Source organism: Phyllopteryx taeniolatus, chromosome 8 (assembly GCF_024500385.1).
Source record: "Phyllopteryx taeniolatus isolate TA_2022b chromosome 8, UOR_Ptae_1.2, whole genome shotgun sequence".
Taxonomy (NCBI): Eukaryota; Metazoa; Chordata; class Actinopteri; order Syngnathiformes; family Syngnathidae; genus Phyllopteryx; species Phyllopteryx taeniolatus.
The window spans coordinates 27,851,874-27,868,945 of record NC_084509.1 but is presented as its reverse complement, the minus strand read 5'-3'; the positions used below and the strand labels follow the sequence as shown (position 1 = coordinate 27,868,945).

General features: G+C 41.8%; 1 protein-coding gene across 2 annotated transcripts in view; it reads right to left on the bottom strand.

The window, feature by feature from the left end:
- Positions 1–2,840: 2,840 nt before the first annotated feature.
- The window catches only part of cog6 (component of oligomeric golgi complex 6), a 30,107-nt gene continuing 15,875 nt past the window's right edge, over positions 2,841–17,072 (bottom strand). Inside the window, exons 10-20 of one of the 2 annotated variants that reach the window (XM_061781616.1) lie at positions 16,487–16,615; positions 14,760–14,851; positions 13,412–13,476; positions 13,238–13,329; positions 13,043–13,160; positions 11,188–11,319; positions 10,937–11,104; positions 10,062–10,169; positions 6,232–6,285; positions 5,389–5,468; positions 2,841–4,244 (exon numbers count right to left, since the gene is read on the bottom strand). In XM_061781616.1, coding sequence (XP_061637600.1) covers positions 4,097–4,244; positions 5,389–5,468; positions 6,232–6,285; positions 10,062–10,169; positions 10,937–11,104; positions 11,188–11,319; positions 13,043–13,160; positions 13,238–13,329; positions 13,412–13,476; positions 14,760–14,851; positions 16,487–16,615 — 1,186 coding nt within the window. In that variant the 3' untranslated portion in view covers positions 2,841–4,096. The remainder of the gene's footprint in view (positions 4,245–5,388; positions 5,469–6,231; positions 6,286–10,061; positions 10,170–10,936; positions 11,105–11,187; positions 11,320–13,042; positions 13,161–13,237; positions 13,330–13,411; positions 13,477–14,759; positions 14,852–16,486; positions 16,616–17,072) is intronic. The other variant, XM_061781617.1, reaches the window with a different exon arrangement.

The following is a 17,072-nucleotide window of genomic DNA, read 5'->3' as shown; positions in this document are numbered from 1 at the left end:
TGAAATTTCTAAGATTTTTTATTTTTTTTTTTAACCAAAAATTCAAACTCGGATGGCACAAAAATACCACAAGATACTGTATATCTGCAACGTCTGAGTATGAAATTGAATTTAAGATGTTGAATTTTCGGAACAGATTGTTTTGATTGTAAACAAACAAACAAAACAAATCAAACTCCCGATACTACAATTATCTTGTGGTATTCTTGTGCCATCTGAGTTTGAATTTAATTTATTTTTTGAATTGTTTACATTACATTTTCAAATTTAAGATATATCTCTTTGTATTTATGTGCTGTCTGTGTGAATTTCAGATGTTGAATTTTTTACATTTTTAATTTTCTGTTTTAGGAATTTGATGGGGAAAAAAATTCAGAAGAATTTTAAACCTGAACCATCTGAGTTTGAATTGGAATTTAACCTGTCGATCAGTTGCTAAATCTAACAAACAAAAGTGTTAAATTGGTATCAACGAATATGGTATCTAGATAAAAAAGTGCGTGGGGGGAAGGTGGCAAGGTGCTTGATCATTGGCTAATCTTTGACAGGTCGTCCAGCCAATCAGCACTAAGCAAACAGCGAAGTGGCCATCGAGGCTTTGTTTATGGGACCACCTGGACGTGCATCTGGTCCGGGTGGAGGTGCAGATGGACACGCATTAATAGGCGGTCACCACAAGCGTCCAAATCAGTGCACATTTTTGTTTTTCCTTTGGGGGAATAATAATACAAAAAAAAAAAAAAAAAAAAAGAAAACGATTAATTGTGACAGTGTTTCAGGTCACTACTTCCCAGTGTCCCTCTTGCTAATAGGAGCCCGTTACATAACGGCCTCTGCTGAGAAGGGGGCGGTGACACGGGGTAACCTTTGGCCACTAACAAAAGCAACTTGGACAAATAATTACCATGCAAAAGCAAAGAGGGAATCGGGAGGGAGCATTCATCATAAGAAGCTTATGTAAAAATCAATCATATTAAGACAAGACATTAAGAGCGTGTTACAGCCGTCTTCATTCAGTGGCAAAGTTCATCTTGGGTTCATTTCTCAAAACCAGTCAGGTTACAGTATGTGGAAAAATATGAATAAATAATATGCTTAAAAACACGGCACGGCGAGAATACGCTATGATAAAAAAAAATTCAACGAGTCAAAACTGTAAACAAATTAATAGGATACAAATTAAGATGTGATAAAATCTAAATGAATTAAAGTCACCAAATGTAAACATTACAAAGAAATATTAGTATAAAAAAATAGAAATAGCAAAGAAATATACAGAAAATATGCTAAAAATAAAATTTGTAAAACCTGTTTTAAATAAGTAAATAGATAAACGCTTCTTTTAGCCTTGATAAGTTGCCCCGGAACTAAATTCAGACATTCCTTCACACCGTAAAAACACACCTTTGCCCTCCCAAACTTTGCCGCTCGCTGAACTGAGGACTCGACATCCCGTCACACATGAGCGGGCAAACGCGGAGTGATGCGGCACGCATGACGAGATGCGTGTTTACGCCATCGGTCGCCTCTAAGTGGTGTCCACGTCACCTGTCGCGTGTTGTGGGTATCATCAGGACGACGCACGCACTTATGCACACACACGTACACACACTAGGTGAAAATCTGGGTTACAGAGAGAAAACATTTTTGAAAAAGCTTTACCCCTCCCACATGCTTCAAACACATTGAAACTTGTTACAACACATTTGAACATATTAAAAGTCATCCTTTTGAAGTATTCCTTAGCACCTGTTGTCACTCTCTCATTGGCAAGAAATGAGAGACTATCGTATATCACTTCTCCTCATAAGAGGCAAAGCATGCTTGCTTCAAGCTGTTTATTTCTCTCTCCCAGTTGAACTTTACTGTAAAACTGACACATAATACAATAATAGAGAATTAACATTTGAAATATATTTAAACACGTTTACCCAAGAAAGTCCACGAGCTTAATGCTAACATATAATGCAAAACGCTCTAGATGGGCTAACGGCAATTAGCATAGACGTTAAGGCAGTTATAAACCTTCAAACAACTACTACTTTAACACACAAGGAGCAGCAACACATACAAACGGAACATACAACAATACTCAAAGGCATATATTCTTTCTACAATTACTTGCGGTGAGTAGGTAGGTGAATACCGAACGGAACAATTATGTGGGGGTTCCCTGCAAATGTGTTTGAAGGGGTAAAACTATATAAAAATAGTTAGTTGAAAAAAAAATAATAATAAATCTCTCTATATTGCAGACTTCCACCCATTGGGTGTTAGCGTCTGAAACATATCAAGCGCAACAATGTAATAACTGCATTCCGACCTGTGATGTGGTGGCGGGCAGATGCCGAGGCATTCCATGTACTCCCAGAAGTGCTTGTACCAGAAGGCCAGCGATATGGGAGCAGCATCCGGTGAACTGGAGTGACCCCGGCAGGGCTTGCTGCCACCAGGCATGATCTCATGACCGCACGCTGCATGCATATTCACTCCGCACTCACACTGTGTGTGTCTGTGTGTGTGTGTGTGAGACGGATATGCTATCAGACGCAGTCGTGTCAGCGCTCTGCTGCAAACTTCTCTCCGAGCTGCAAAATGGCACACAAACGTTGTGATATTTGGGCCATATGCTATACCGGTAAACCATGCTATACCATGAAAAATTAAACAAAGGCGTTCACTTGTGAGTGTGCTTAAAAAAAAAAAAAGTAATAGAGAATGATTTTTTTTTAAAAATGACTAATAGCTTTAAAAATCACAAATAAAATGAATTTTAAAAAAAGATACATTATTCCCAAAAAGTTTACACATTCCTTTTGATTAGTTTCTACATACAAACAAACTTTGAAACGGGTCTTTATTGTCATCAATTTTTTGGCATGATTCGCTGTGTCTTGTACACATCAACAGTGTGTGCTTTTCTGCTCTAATGTTCACGCTGGCCATTCGACTAACCCTCACCAACCTACGTATGCATCCATGGGGGCATTGATTTCATGGGGTGCTTAAAAAAAAAAAAAAAAAGGTCAGCAATAATGAAGTCAGTATCACTCCTAAAATTGCATATTTTTTTAAATAAAAAAAACTATATATAGGCAATACAGTCATGGCGAAAAACATTTGACACCCCAGGGCTGCCAAAATGTCTGACTGCAAGTGGATATGACCGATGTGTAGCTTGTCGTTGCTTTACCAACTCTGTCTTGTTTTGCCAAGAAATAAAGCGGCAGGAAGGGCTGATACACATCATATTGTCACGAATTCGCACAGTCGCCAGTGAAGACACACAAATGGCGGCCCCCGTAGGCGAGTAGATGCAATGTTTTAAAAAAATGTTTCCTTGCCCACAGTAAAAGTGTTTCTTTCGTTAACAAAGGCTTACTTTAATCAGGATTCTTGAAATAAATGTGGCGTGGCAGCATTACGGCTCTTGTCAGAATAAAGTAAGTGGTAGGTCATTCTTTGAGCCGTTGTGATTCGAATCTGAAAACTCTGATTCGGCGTTCATTTTTTTCGGCGGACTCGAATGCCAATTCGAGTCGCCACCGATTCGTGCTTAGCCTTACCAAACAGCATCAGCTGAAGCTGAAGACGATATGCAAATTTTAAATACAACAAAGTTGTGACATGTTGGGTTTAATTCTTCTTTAAAAAAAAACTTAGTGGTCTGCATTTCAATGCATTCCAATGGGGAAACGGTGATTTGCGACGAGTAATTAGGTTTTCTTTTGTGACATTTATGTTTGGATGTGAGATTTTTCTAACGTAAAATATGTGTCTCCACTAATTGAAGTTTAGGAAATGCTGTTCTATGGGAAATGTTGATAAATGACAAAAAGAAAGCCCTTTCTCATTCAGCATCAACATCTGTTTTATATCATATCCAATCATATAAAAAAAGCTCTTTGTGGTATATTAATGCAACAACAATATTCCTGAGCCCCCACAGACACGACGTCGGAGGTGACTCACAGGCCGCAGAACTCCACCTAAAGCGGGCCACACGTGTACGCGCGCGTCTGTGTTATGATTACACATGACAACGCTCTGGAAATAACCTGCAGCGGGACCAGACGGGGACGACACCACGCGTCTGTCACGAGAGCAAGGCCCGGACCTGCTGGGGGGATCTGGGGAGGAGGCGCTCGGCGTCTTTGTAGGCGTTGGCCGGGCTGCTGAGCGCCGAGTGCACCTCGTCGTACGCCCGACACACCAGCTCGGTGGACTGGGTGAAGATCTGGTCCCTGCAACGAGAGATTACTTCAACAACATTTACAATTCACATAGAACTTACTTTTTTTATTTACTTGCTCTTATTGTGAAATGCAGTCCTACTTTTATTTAGTAAATGAGAGAACATCACACAGTTGTGCTCATATGTTTGATGACCAGGGTAGAATTTGTCATGTGTTCAAGTCTTTATTATGCTCTAAGTGGCATCAAAAAACATGGATACTATCGTTTATCTTGAAAGTTTTTGGCAAAATATATTGTTCTAAAAAAAATGTGCTATTGTGGCGGGGGCCTAAACACGATAGAGAGCCAGAGCAATGGATAACACTCAAATACTTTTAAAAACAGTACAAAAGATTAAAGAGTAACAACTGGAATAAAAATCTGCAATATAGCAGGACCGTGAAGCAAGAACCGCGATGTAGCGGAGCATTACTGTATCTGTATTCCGCGATGATAAGTTCCAGGGACTCATTGTTCCAGGGCTGGGACTCATTGTTTCCATGACATGTGCATCCCAGGACTCTCAATTGTAAAACGATCTATGAAAATGTATATTTTTATGGTTGAATATGATGCCTTTTCAACAATTCCCAGGTCATTCCCACCGAGTTCCAATTTGTAATATTTCCAAAATACCCTAACCCATGAAAACGAAATTTTCCACCCCTTTGCAACCTTAGTATGTACGGTAGCTCGCTCACGAGAAGAAGAAGAAGAAGAACAACAACAACAACAACAAGAGAACAAAAGAACAAAAAAAGTCCATTCCTTGACCATTCCCGTTATTTGTGCTTTAGTGTGTTCACTCAGCTTGGACGCGTACGCCATTGAGACAATTTCAGGGAACCGCCGACGCGAGTGAGAAATGGACCAGAAGCTAATTAATGGCGTCCTGCCCATTAGGCCTGCGGCGTCCATTAATAGAGAACATTAACCTGAGGTACAGAGTGCTCCTCAAGCCGGCCGCACTTCCCATCAAACGTGACTCACAGCACGCGGCGGCTGGATGGAGCTAAAAGCATACGTGCGCGCTCTGCGTCGGCGAGGCAAACACCAAACAACCGACCCGCTCGCCGCTTCCACACATAAAAAGAAAACTTGCGTGGAGTGGTTTGCTGGGACCGCGCCATGTGAGGGCCCAATCACACTCACTTGATGGCGGCGCTGAGCAGGAAGTTGAGCTGAGGCATCACCAGGCTGTCGGGAGATGACAGGTAGCGGTCGAACTGGACCTGTTGGTTGAAGGAGCACGCAGAAACACAACAATAACATTAAGAGATGATATACAAGCGCACTTACGTCCTTTATTATTAAAACAAAATAATTCAGCCTGTAAAGCCAGTTCCCATGAGCAACATGGAATTTGGTCGGCTGGTCGAGTATGAGGAGACCTACAAAAAAGTCTCGAGAAGCCATGCCCGAAAAGACACAGGAAGTCTGCCATTTTGGTTTGAAGCAGAACATTTCTGGGTCATTTTGGCCCAAGACAAACTACAGATTTTGGCAGATTGTTACCACATTTTAATCCAGTATAGGAAACTGATGGATGACTTGAAAATTCAGCTCCTGATGCCAGTTTAATTTAGCAACAAGCAATGTGGTAGGAATTTCTATCAGGAGAAGAGCTCCCGAAAAGTTTCAATAACCCAGGCCTGACAATGCATAGAAAGTCTACCATTTTGGTTTGCCCACAAACATTGTCTCACTAGCGCATAATTGGATGTTTTTTTGTTTTGTTTTGTTTTTTCTTAGGAGAAATTTAGCCTGTGACGAAATTTGGTAGGCACGTCTATTATGAGTAGACCCACAAAAAAAGTCTCAAGAAGCCTTACCAGAAAAGACACATGAATTCTGTTATTCTGGTTTGAAGTGGTATTTTTGAGTTATTTTGGCCATTTCCATTACTCTTACAAAGACGGGCTCGCCATAGAAACTCTAATGACTGAGCTCCTGAAATCCTGTGCATGATGAAGGTCCCTTATGAAATGTACTCACCATAGCCGCTTTCACTGAAGACACGTCCATGCTGGGCAGGAGGGACAGAGGACCCTGACAACAACAACAACACACAAACATGTTATTTAATCTGCTTTATGAAATAATATGGAAAGAAAAGACTCGAGAAAATTATTTACCACCTGCAAAATCATAGCACACACCCAATTGTTCACCTATAATTCTCAGCACAAAATGCACATCTGGATAAAAATCCAGCTCAGTGGCATTTTATTTTTTGCTGTTTTGAGTGGAAAAGAAAAAAAACTCTCGAGTAAAAAAAAAAAAAAAAAGATACGATCCAGGTGCGTCTGATACTCTTGAACCAGGAAGTGGCCTGCTAACGCTGCATTCGAGAAAACTGGGGAATGTGCCACTTCCGGCATTCAGCAAGATGCAGTAATCTACTGCCACACAACAATAGCTATATAATCTATAATTATCTGTATTTATTGGTTGTGCTAGACATCTCAATTTAATCCGCTAATAGTTTGGTATGGAAATTGGTGTGTCAATATATCTATTTTAAAACAACAATCAAGGCTACCATAAAAGGTTCTTTGAAAGACTGTTGTCAGGGCTGCTAAAAGTCAAATTTAGAAACACAATTACTAGCTTATCATATTGTGGTTGTCAGCCAGGCTTTTTGCTTACTTAGCAGCCTTGAATGCAGTACATCGTACAGACAAAAAAACTTTTTTTTTTTTTTTTTCTCTTCAAAATCACAGTACATTACAACATGATATACTGTACTATTATAATATATGAGTCTGAACACATTTGACGCAAATTTCTGTGTTTTTATGCTTTCATTTGTAGTCTCCAACAACGAAACTTGGTTCAACTTTACAGCTTCCAAATCTGCACACACGCAACACTTTGTATTAAAGAGATGATAATATAAAATGATGGAAAATATGATGTAAAAATGACATTTGTTGATTTTTTTTTGTAAATGAAAATGTCAATGTATAAGAGCTTCTTTAACGGTTATCTGGTAAAAAAAAAAAAAATTATTATTATTATTATTTGATCAAAAAAATAAAAGACTGTAGGACAGGGAAATATAAAATAAACATAACATTTTTACCTTTAAAAGTATGTTAACAATAAATACATGAATAAATATTTTTTTCAAAAAACTGCAAAGCACGACAGCAAACTTTCTGCCAAGTAGTCTGTCTTTGGAGGAACAACATAATCAACACAGCTGCCTTCTCCTCGTCCCGGACGAGAGAAAATGACAGGGCTGAAATGTTTCGCAGATAGTGAAAGTCAACGAAGGCCAAGAATAGACGGCGTACCGTGCAGACACACACACAAACACAAACACACACAGGCTTGATCTCCTCAAACGCATGCTCGGCTATTTCGGGCAAGGCCACCCGGTGAGAAGATGACGACGGTTCACGACCGAGCTTCGTGCTGGGGCGCGGCACTGCTGTCCCGGCGTGACCCACGGCGTCACGACACGCACCGCAACTATGGCTACCACTGTGGCCGTCAGTCAACAGTGGGAGGAGACTTTTGGTCGCTTCACTTGTGTTCATAACACAGGAACTAAAAGCATACAATACAGACCCCGGGCCTTATGGTAACCGTGGCGACTGGAGCGTAAACAACAACACTCGGCACGGAGCTACTCTTTGAAATGCTTGGGAATTCTATTCTCTTTCAAAACCTTTAAGCATTATTAATATATTTCAAGTCTTATGCAATGGATATAAAAAGTCTCCACACCCCTGTTCAAATTTTTATGACAAAAACTTACATGCCAACATTAATATGACTTATAACCTGTGATGCTTAATTGAAATACTTTTTAATTCTTTAGCGAGGGAAAGTAACAATTTAAAAAAAAACAAAAAACAATTGACATAATGTGGTTGCACAAGTGTGCACACACTCTTGGGGGTGTGGCTGTATTCAGAATTAGACAATCTAAGTCAGAATCAGAATCAGAATCAGAATCATCTTTATTTGCCAAGTATGTCCAAAACACACAAGGAATTTGTCTCCGGTAGTTGGAGCCGCTCTAGTACAACAGACAGTCAATTTACAGAACACTTTGGAGACATAAAGACATTGACAAAAAACAATTGTGCAAAAAGATGGAGAGTCCTCTAGCACTTAGAGCAGTTCGAAGTGCTAATATCGCAATAGTCCGGTGCAATGACCATTGTGCAAAGGGCACTAAGTCAACACATTTCCATCTCTATATCCTTAATCACCCTAACCTGCTACTAGAATTTCTCTTTCACATCCTACCTGTAGGGCATAGCCACTAATTACATTATACATAACACCCTCAATTTCAATGTTCAGCCTCACCACTCTTATCTGATACTCTTTTCACATCCAAGACATTCTTAGCTACCTCTTCCTTTAAAATAACCCCTGCTCCATTTCTTTTCCCCATCAACACCATGGTCAAATCATTTCAACCCTGCCCCTAAACTTCTAGCCCCACTGCCTTTGCAACTGCTCTCCCGGACACACAGTATATCAACCTTTCTCCTAATCATCATGTCAACCAACTCCTAAGATTTTTTTCCCGTCGTATTCCCAACATTCAGAGTCCCCGCATTCAGTTCTAGGCTCTGTGCTTTCCTCTTCTCTTTCTGCCTCAGAACCCGCTATCCATCTCTCCTTCGTCTTCGACCAACAGTAGCTGAGTTTCCACCGGCACCCTGCAGGTTAATGGTGCCGGGCCACAACCGATCCGGTATGGAATTCTTTGGACGAACGCTCATATTTGTTTAGCAAAGTTTTGAGCTGGATGCCCTTCTTGACGCAACCCTCTGCATTTATCCGGGCTTGGGACCGGCCTACAGTTTCCACTGGTTGATGTCCCCCACAAGGCTGCATTAACATATAGTATATATCATATTGCATTAATTATAACAATATTTCTTTCATATTTTTCATTGCATTCAGGGATTTTCTTGGCTCCAGTAGAGGCAGAGATGGTACCATTCTGATCATTTCCACTTGTGCATACGCCCCCACAACCACCAACTGGTTCAAACAAACCCTTTTTCTATATTTCTATTTACAAGCATGTTATTGTTTATAAATATAATAAAATTATAATGGACATCAATCATCTGCAGTTTTTGCTATTCGAGGTCCAGCCCGGGAATGTTGACTAAATTGTCCACCCATGTAGTGTGACGTTAAAAAGCCAAGACAATCTTTTTGTGAATTTCCTTTTGTGAAAATATGTCTGTGAGCTCGCCCTTCTGAATTTTGCCGGATTGCGACGTCACAAGTCATCTTATTTACATATTATTCCCGCCCCCTCCGCAACAAGGTTCTTCTCCCATGACTTGACAGCTCGCTTGAGCAAAGACCCAGAGCAAATCATGTCAAAGCCAAAAGGTAAGCAGAGCTGCAATGTTTAAAGCAGCATATATTGGAATCAGATAATGGTGTTATCAGCGCTAACGTCCAATAACAGGCACATTTTCAAATGTTCGGATAGGTCGTCGAAGTGTAGGCTGCTGTCGGCATTTGTGTTGCTGATGGGTCCGCTGCATGCACCATATGCTGTGATTTGCGACACTAATTGAATAAGTGCAGTTTAGCAGCTTGGTCATGAAGCGCTGCCTCCATGGGAGAAAATACAATCGAATCTTTAAGGTTGCCCGATGAGGTGGTGTTTAAATTAGCCTATGGCGGCTTCGTGCAAGCGCTATTCATAGCATTGCAGTCTAGATTTTTCGACTGTAAAATATTTGTCTTGGTTCAATAAAGGTTGGGAAAACCCTGCCCAACAACAGTTGGCATTGAAAAATGTCCCCTACGGTGTGAAAAGAGCATTTTGAGACCTGCTCGGCGCCATGCTGCTGCACGGAGTTGTAGATGTGGCTGAGGCCCGCTCTGGTCAGCACGTAGGACGCCTGCTCGTTGATCAGCGTGTCAAGGTGAGCCTCGATCTGCGGAAACAGAACGAGCGATTGATAAGGAGAAAAAAAAAATAAAATACAGAGGTGCCATTGTGAGCAAATGGTACTTGCGCCTAATGGAGCGTTGCCGGAGCTGCGTTGCATGGCACAAAGGGCGTGTTAAAATAGATGGACACGCTGATGAAGCGGCACGCACCTCTCGAGCTCGTCATAAAGGGAACAAGAGGCCATTACTTGGCCAAAAATGTCAACGCAGTGGTTGTCAAACTGAGGATTTCGGGGTTCACAAAATAATAATAATAATGATTAGGATTTATTTTAAGAATAAAGACATCTTTTTCATCATGAAAGGGGTAACAAGACAAGAAAGAAAGACAGACTAGAAAAAAGGATTTTTTTTTTTAATTCACTTGTTAAAATACAAATTTCTATCCCTTTTAAACTTTTGCGTTTATTATCCTAATATTACTACTTTATCTTGGAAAAATTCAAAATGTATTCTCGTAAATTTTTATCTAGACAAAATACGCTTTTCTTGTTGTAAAGATGACACTTTACAAGCACAACTTTTACACCTTTTTTCCTTGGAAACGAAATGAATATTCTCGGACCATGAAAAACCTTTTTTTCTATGAAAACTATGAATTTGTTATCATAAGACGGACCATTTTTTTTCTTAAAAAGCGGCAACTTTCGCACGTGGTAGTTATGTTTAGTTGGCGTTAGGATTATGAGGGGGTCCTTGGAAAAAAATTCTCCACTGTGTTAATGGAAGCTCTAATTGAGCAAATGCACACCTGGAACTCCAGCATCTCCAGCCTCTTGTCGGTAAACTCAAAGAGCGCCAGCGTGGTTTTCATGACGTACAGCGAGTTGACCATGTAGGTGGCCATGTCGGCCGTGCCCAGGTTACTGGCTGACACCGTGCACAGCTGCAGGAGGGGGTCCAGAATGCAGGAGAGCACCTGGGAGTGGGCCAAGGGGGGCGCACGTGAACTATAAAGTTGTTCACAAAATAGAACGGGACGGGTGAGAAGCGGGTGTTCACCTGGGCAAAGTCAGCCTGACGAGCACCCACGGGAACCACGGAGGAGTCGTGAGAAGCCAGAATTTCCCTGAGGAGGGACAACGTCTGGGTGAGGGAAATGGTGGGGCCCAGGTCAGGAGGTGGGAGCTCCACCTATTAAAAAAGTGACATCACAGAGGATCCTTAAAAATGAGTTCAGACACACCCCATAAAGGGGGACACACGCCACTCGCAAAATGTGGCTTTCAGGGGAGGTTTCAGACAGAATAAGCCAAAATAGCACAATCATCTGGAGATGGCGGCGTTGCATTGCTTTGGATATGAGATCAGCACAGATTTTTAGTTGAAGATAAAAGCACGTCGATTACGAGGGGGAGAAATGCCAACACGTTGGACGTCGGACAAGTTTAGGCACATCACACTCGAACACAGTATGTATGGAATAAACAAAGTATGTGTTGCGGTAGGGAGTAGAATGTGTGTTGCGATTGTGACAAAAGATGAGGTCGTTTAGTGACTGATGAACAAGTACAAAAGCCGCTGACGTTCATCTCGAGCCATGCGGCGAATCGGCGTCACTCATGACAACATCCTTAGTGGCATATCTTCAAATGCTCGTAGTTCTCTAGTGTCTGCCTACCCATCAAGGGGGGCATTAAACAAACAAGTCAATGAGCTGCCCGTTTCTGAAAATGTCTTCTGAATTTTGCCAAAATGTAACGTCACAATTCTATTAATTTACATACTATCCCCAAACAAGTTTCTCTGAAGATCTGCCATTTAAAAAAAAGCTGCAACATATTGCGCAAATTCTTCTCAGAACAGAGGCTGTCATAGCAACAAAGTGGGGTCCAAATCCACATTTTCTTATTGCAGATGTCCCAATACCTTTGTCATCATAGCAGTATATTCGACACAGGTAATCTGTGACTCAGTCGTGCTTCTAATGAAAAGGGCTGTGATTAAATCTTCCCGTGGACAAGAAAAAAGAGCCAGGCCATCTTTTGTGCACCTAATGGCGGTCATTACGAGAAGAGCGCGTTCCCGGCATGAGCTGCAATCGACACTGAAACCCAGAGGGGCCTTCAATCGGATTAGCAGCGGGGCTACTGGGATCGTTGGCCTACCGGCTATCGATCGTGAGCCCAGCCGGACCCCGCTACGTGGAAAGCGCGTGCCGTGGTACATTTGGACGGCAATTTCGCCAAAATGCTAAGAAGTCCGCAGTGTTTTTGGGCGGTCAGCATGGGCCACTTGGACGCAGCGGGGATAAATGTTCACGAGGTCTAGAAATAGACGTGTTGATTGTGGAGGGGTTGAAAAGTCAACAACATGGATTTTACCTCACGTCACTTTTTTGGTGAGGATTCGTCACTGAACCTAACGTTATGAGTTTTCGTTAACGTCGGGGACGATTTGGAGTCTTTCGTGAACATGCAAATTGAACATTTTGAGTCTTCTTTTTTGTAAACGCTGAAGACGATTCAGTCTTCCATGAACTTAACGCATTTACCTTGTTAACACTGACGAGATAGTCTTCAAGTTTTTGTCAACGCTGATGATGATTTAGTCTTTAATTGGCCTAACGTACGTGTTTTGTGCACAATTAAGAGGCACATCTGAAGCATCCAAATGATCTTCAACTCACACCTTTGTCAAATTGTACCCGTTTACTTGTTTTTACATTTAATTTAACTTATTGTACACTGGTATGACAGCTAAGAATGTCAAACAGCTAAGCTAACAGCTAGTAAAGGCTTAATATTTCCATTCTCTCCTATGGGAACAATAGTTACAAACCCGTATTGTCCACCTTATAGGTACAATGACTTTCCTCTCAGGACAAACTGAGGCTCTTGTTCTTGCACGAGTGTACCTTGTCCATAAGTCTGCTTGCATGAAGGCTAAGGCTGTTGAAAAACATCTTTTTGCTGAGTATGTGCATCTCCTCCATCGTCATTAGCAAAGAGGCTACGCTGGTTCCCAGGATGGAGCTGCACACACGTATTTAACAGGGTGTGAAGCCGTGACAAAAGATGCAGCGGCGACAATGCACAGTGGAAGAACAGACCTGATGGTGTGGTGGTAGAACTTGAGCAGATTGGACAGCTTGTAAAGCAATACCGCGCCCGGCTCGGCCACGATCACCTGCTCCATCCGGACCTTTCCGAACATGTGGGATAGTGTCAGAACGTAACAACCTATCACCCACAACAAGAGTTTGAGGACTATTTTAGCTGCTCACTTTCAGAGGCCGACACACTCCTTCTGTGATGTGTCCAACCACCTCTTGCATGTTGTCGTCCACGCCTGGACAAAAGAAGTTCAATTCAAAGCTATTAAAACTGCAATTTTCTTCATTCCACAAAGTACCGTTGCTTCATCCTTTATGTAAAATTGCAGTCTACTGCCTTTTAATGTTCATTTTTTATATTTGTCCACCAGATGGCACTACTGTTTTCCCCATTCAAAGCATGCAGCAAAAGTTAGCGCATTTACTATTTTCTACAAGGCTGCCTTTCTGCTGCAATGATAAGTGCACAATCTGCAATATAAACTAATTCAACAATAAAGGTTTCAAATATTTCAGGCTTACGTAGTTTTAAAATTCAACTCAAAGTATTACTCAGGAAAAAATACAAGTATGATTCATCTCAGGGTGTAATGTTAATAATACTCCTTGGAAAAAAAAAAAACCTGGGGAAGCTGGCTTGTTGTCATTCAGTCCTCAAGTGTGAGAAAAGTGAGACACTGCACAAATTAAAATAAAATAACAACAAATAAATACAAACAGTATGCAACATTTCTACGAATATCCATCCAGCCATTTTCTGAGCCGCTTCTCCTCACTAGGCGCCTATCCCAGCTATCTTCAGGCAGGAGGCGGGGTACACCCTTAACTGGTTGCCAGCCAATCGCAGGGCCCATACAAACAAACAACCATTCGCACTCACAGTCACACCTACGGGCAATTTCGAGTCGTCAATTCACCTACTATGCATGTTTTTGGGATGTGGGAGGAAACCGGAGTGCCCGGAGAAAAGCCACGCAGGCACGGGGAGAACATGCAAACTCCACACAGGCGGGGCCGGGGATTGAACCCCGGTCCTCGGAACTGTGAGGCAGACGCTCTAACCAGTCGTCCACCGTGCCGCCCACTTCTACGAATAGATTTGATATAAATTGTTTACGTTATTTCAATAAAAAGGTCATTTGTGTAAACATACAAGACTTTAAAGGGTTACAAAAATAAAACTGATATTTGATATGTACAGTACATTTCAGGCTAGAGTCATTTTGATAGACTAACAAAGTGAAGTGAATCCAAGATTTTACAACAAGGGGACACCAACATGTCACTCCTTGAGAGTGAGACACTGCAAAACATTAAATAACTGAAATAAAAACAATATATGAATATCAAAAACACCTTGAAATATGGTCTCTAAAAATGATTTCAATTTTTTCCAATAAAAAGTCGTGTAGGCTGGAGTAGTTTTAGAAGATTTGTTAAAGGTGGGAAATAAAGGTTTGTGGTAAATATTTCGACAGCTGCCAATTTTGGCGTGGGGATACTTGATACATCAGCGTACCCTGCAGAGTGACTTGCTTGAGCAGCGCTTCCAGGTGCTCCTTCTCAGAGGCGGTGGCTTGGTGTAGCCAGGCCAGCATGTCTCCCACGTACCTACGAGAACAGACGAGGTGAATTAACTCCCCCCCCCCCCCCCACCCCTTAACGGCAGGGGGGCTAATTTTAACACATCGGGAACACAAGTACCGCAATCATGGGCCATCATGTTTCTTTTCCCCTCTAAAGACAACCGCGCCGTATTGGCTGTTATATAACGCTTGCAAAGACAACAAGGTTAAAGTAGAATGATTGTGTTTGTGCGTGTGTGTGTTTGTGTGTGCGTGCGTGCGTGTATGTCTGAGTGGCGGACGCGTTAAGAAACAACTCAATGTTCTCAGAATTGCTAATTCCTCCAACTAGCTAAAGGCCAATCTGTGGCCATTCTGAGAAAATCTCCCGGGAGGACGAGGATGCGGCATGATCAGGACACACGCTCCGTCAAATATCCGCTCCGTGAGAGCCGTACGCGCTCAAAAGGTTGAACCTCAAATGTCCAAAACATACCGCAAACGTCAATCAGGAACTCAGATTTCAAATGGTGCTTCGATAAACATTACAGGTACGTCAGGAGAGAAATTTTCCCAAAGACCCACTCATAACCATAATGCCAAATAAACATAACTACCATGTGCATCCCTAAATGCCACAGGAATTATTTGTTTTAACGTCTCAACCTAAACATTCATAAACCGTTCGATGGAAAGGAACTTAACCGACTTCAATTGAATTAATTGCAATATTTGTACATAATCGCGAGCTGATGTGCACTGCTTACACTAACAAGAGGGCTGCGAACAGAGACGCGCTAGTTTACAAAAGCACAATCATTAATGTCAACTTGGCCATTTGGTGGCTATATTTAACACAATAACAACAAAGGGCTTGTGTGCGTTTTTCTTATGATGACTACGGTTATACAGTGACTGTACCTTGACTTACGAGTTCAACGCTCGTCATTGAAACGAATGAAAATGCCATTAAACCGTTTCACGCTCTGAAATTCTTTGCAATGTGATTTTCAGTAAGAATAATAGCACTGTACTGTATAAAAATGAGTGATACACTAAATATTCGGTGGGAAATGGCCCAAAAGTGCATTGTTGGTTTTCGGGCTGAAACAGGATGTTGGATGACGCGAGCAAAAACGGCGGGCGGTGCGAGCGTGTCTGGCGAAAGCTCGAAGGGGCCACCAACGACGAGGTGGCGTGCTCCGTGGGCGTCGCAGTCTCGCTGTTTTGCGGATACGACGCGCCGTCAAAATGTCTTAAACATGTTTTATTTGTCATACACAGTTGTATAACATCCCATGTCGCGTTCAACTTTTGACAGAAAATGTATATTTAAGTCAAAAGGTTAAGCTTAAGAGGAAACATTTCAATTAGGGATTTGTTTCATATTGTGAAATATATTGATATCGACTGATGTGAAAAACATTTTGTGATCGGCTTTTTAGTGAGGTTAGTACAAAGTCATAACCATAAATGCAATTTTACTAATATTTGTCATCATAATTTCTTTCGGTGCTTTGCTTTTCCGCCTATTGTTTCCTAATTTTCTGTTTTTGGTTCCAGCCAAGAATTTGCTTTTTTGGAGCATTACTAAGGAATGTAAAAAAAGAAAATGTTTTTCCTTAATTGCTACAATTTTTCCCACTTAACTTTCGCTGAACTTAATCTTGACTGTTTTTACCTCATTGGGTCGTGCGAGTGCATCTCAATGGGACGGGGGGTTCCGCCCGCCCCCCCCCGCGTCAGGGCATCGATGAAGCCGCGCACCACTGCATTCCTGCGCGCCGTCCCAAACTCATCCAGGGTGTACCTGCGGGCAAAAAGGGGTAACGGAGGCCCCGTGGGAAGCTGCTGTGTTTTTGTACATCGGAGGTCAGTTGTGAAACAAATCAGGAGCCCTGGCAGCGTTTCCATAAGGAAGGCGAGCTCTTTGTGAGACTAAACACCAGATAGTGCTGAATCCAGAATCCAGGAAAGGCCCGTCTGCAAGCATGACCTTGCACACACATGGTCGAGGAAGGAGAGGGGGGGGCGGGCGGCAAGTGTATTTCCACACAGTGAGAGGGAATGTTGGCCATTTAAAAAATAATAACAATAATAATTAAAAAAAAAAAAAACATAACACTGGAGGAGCATGTGATATGTTGTTCAAGTCATGAATCATCTTCAGTACATTGAGGAGACTTTCGAGGAACAAGCTACACTAATGGACGCCAGGAGACCTTTTGTAACCTTTTCAAAGACTTTTCCTGGAATTTCAAGTACAG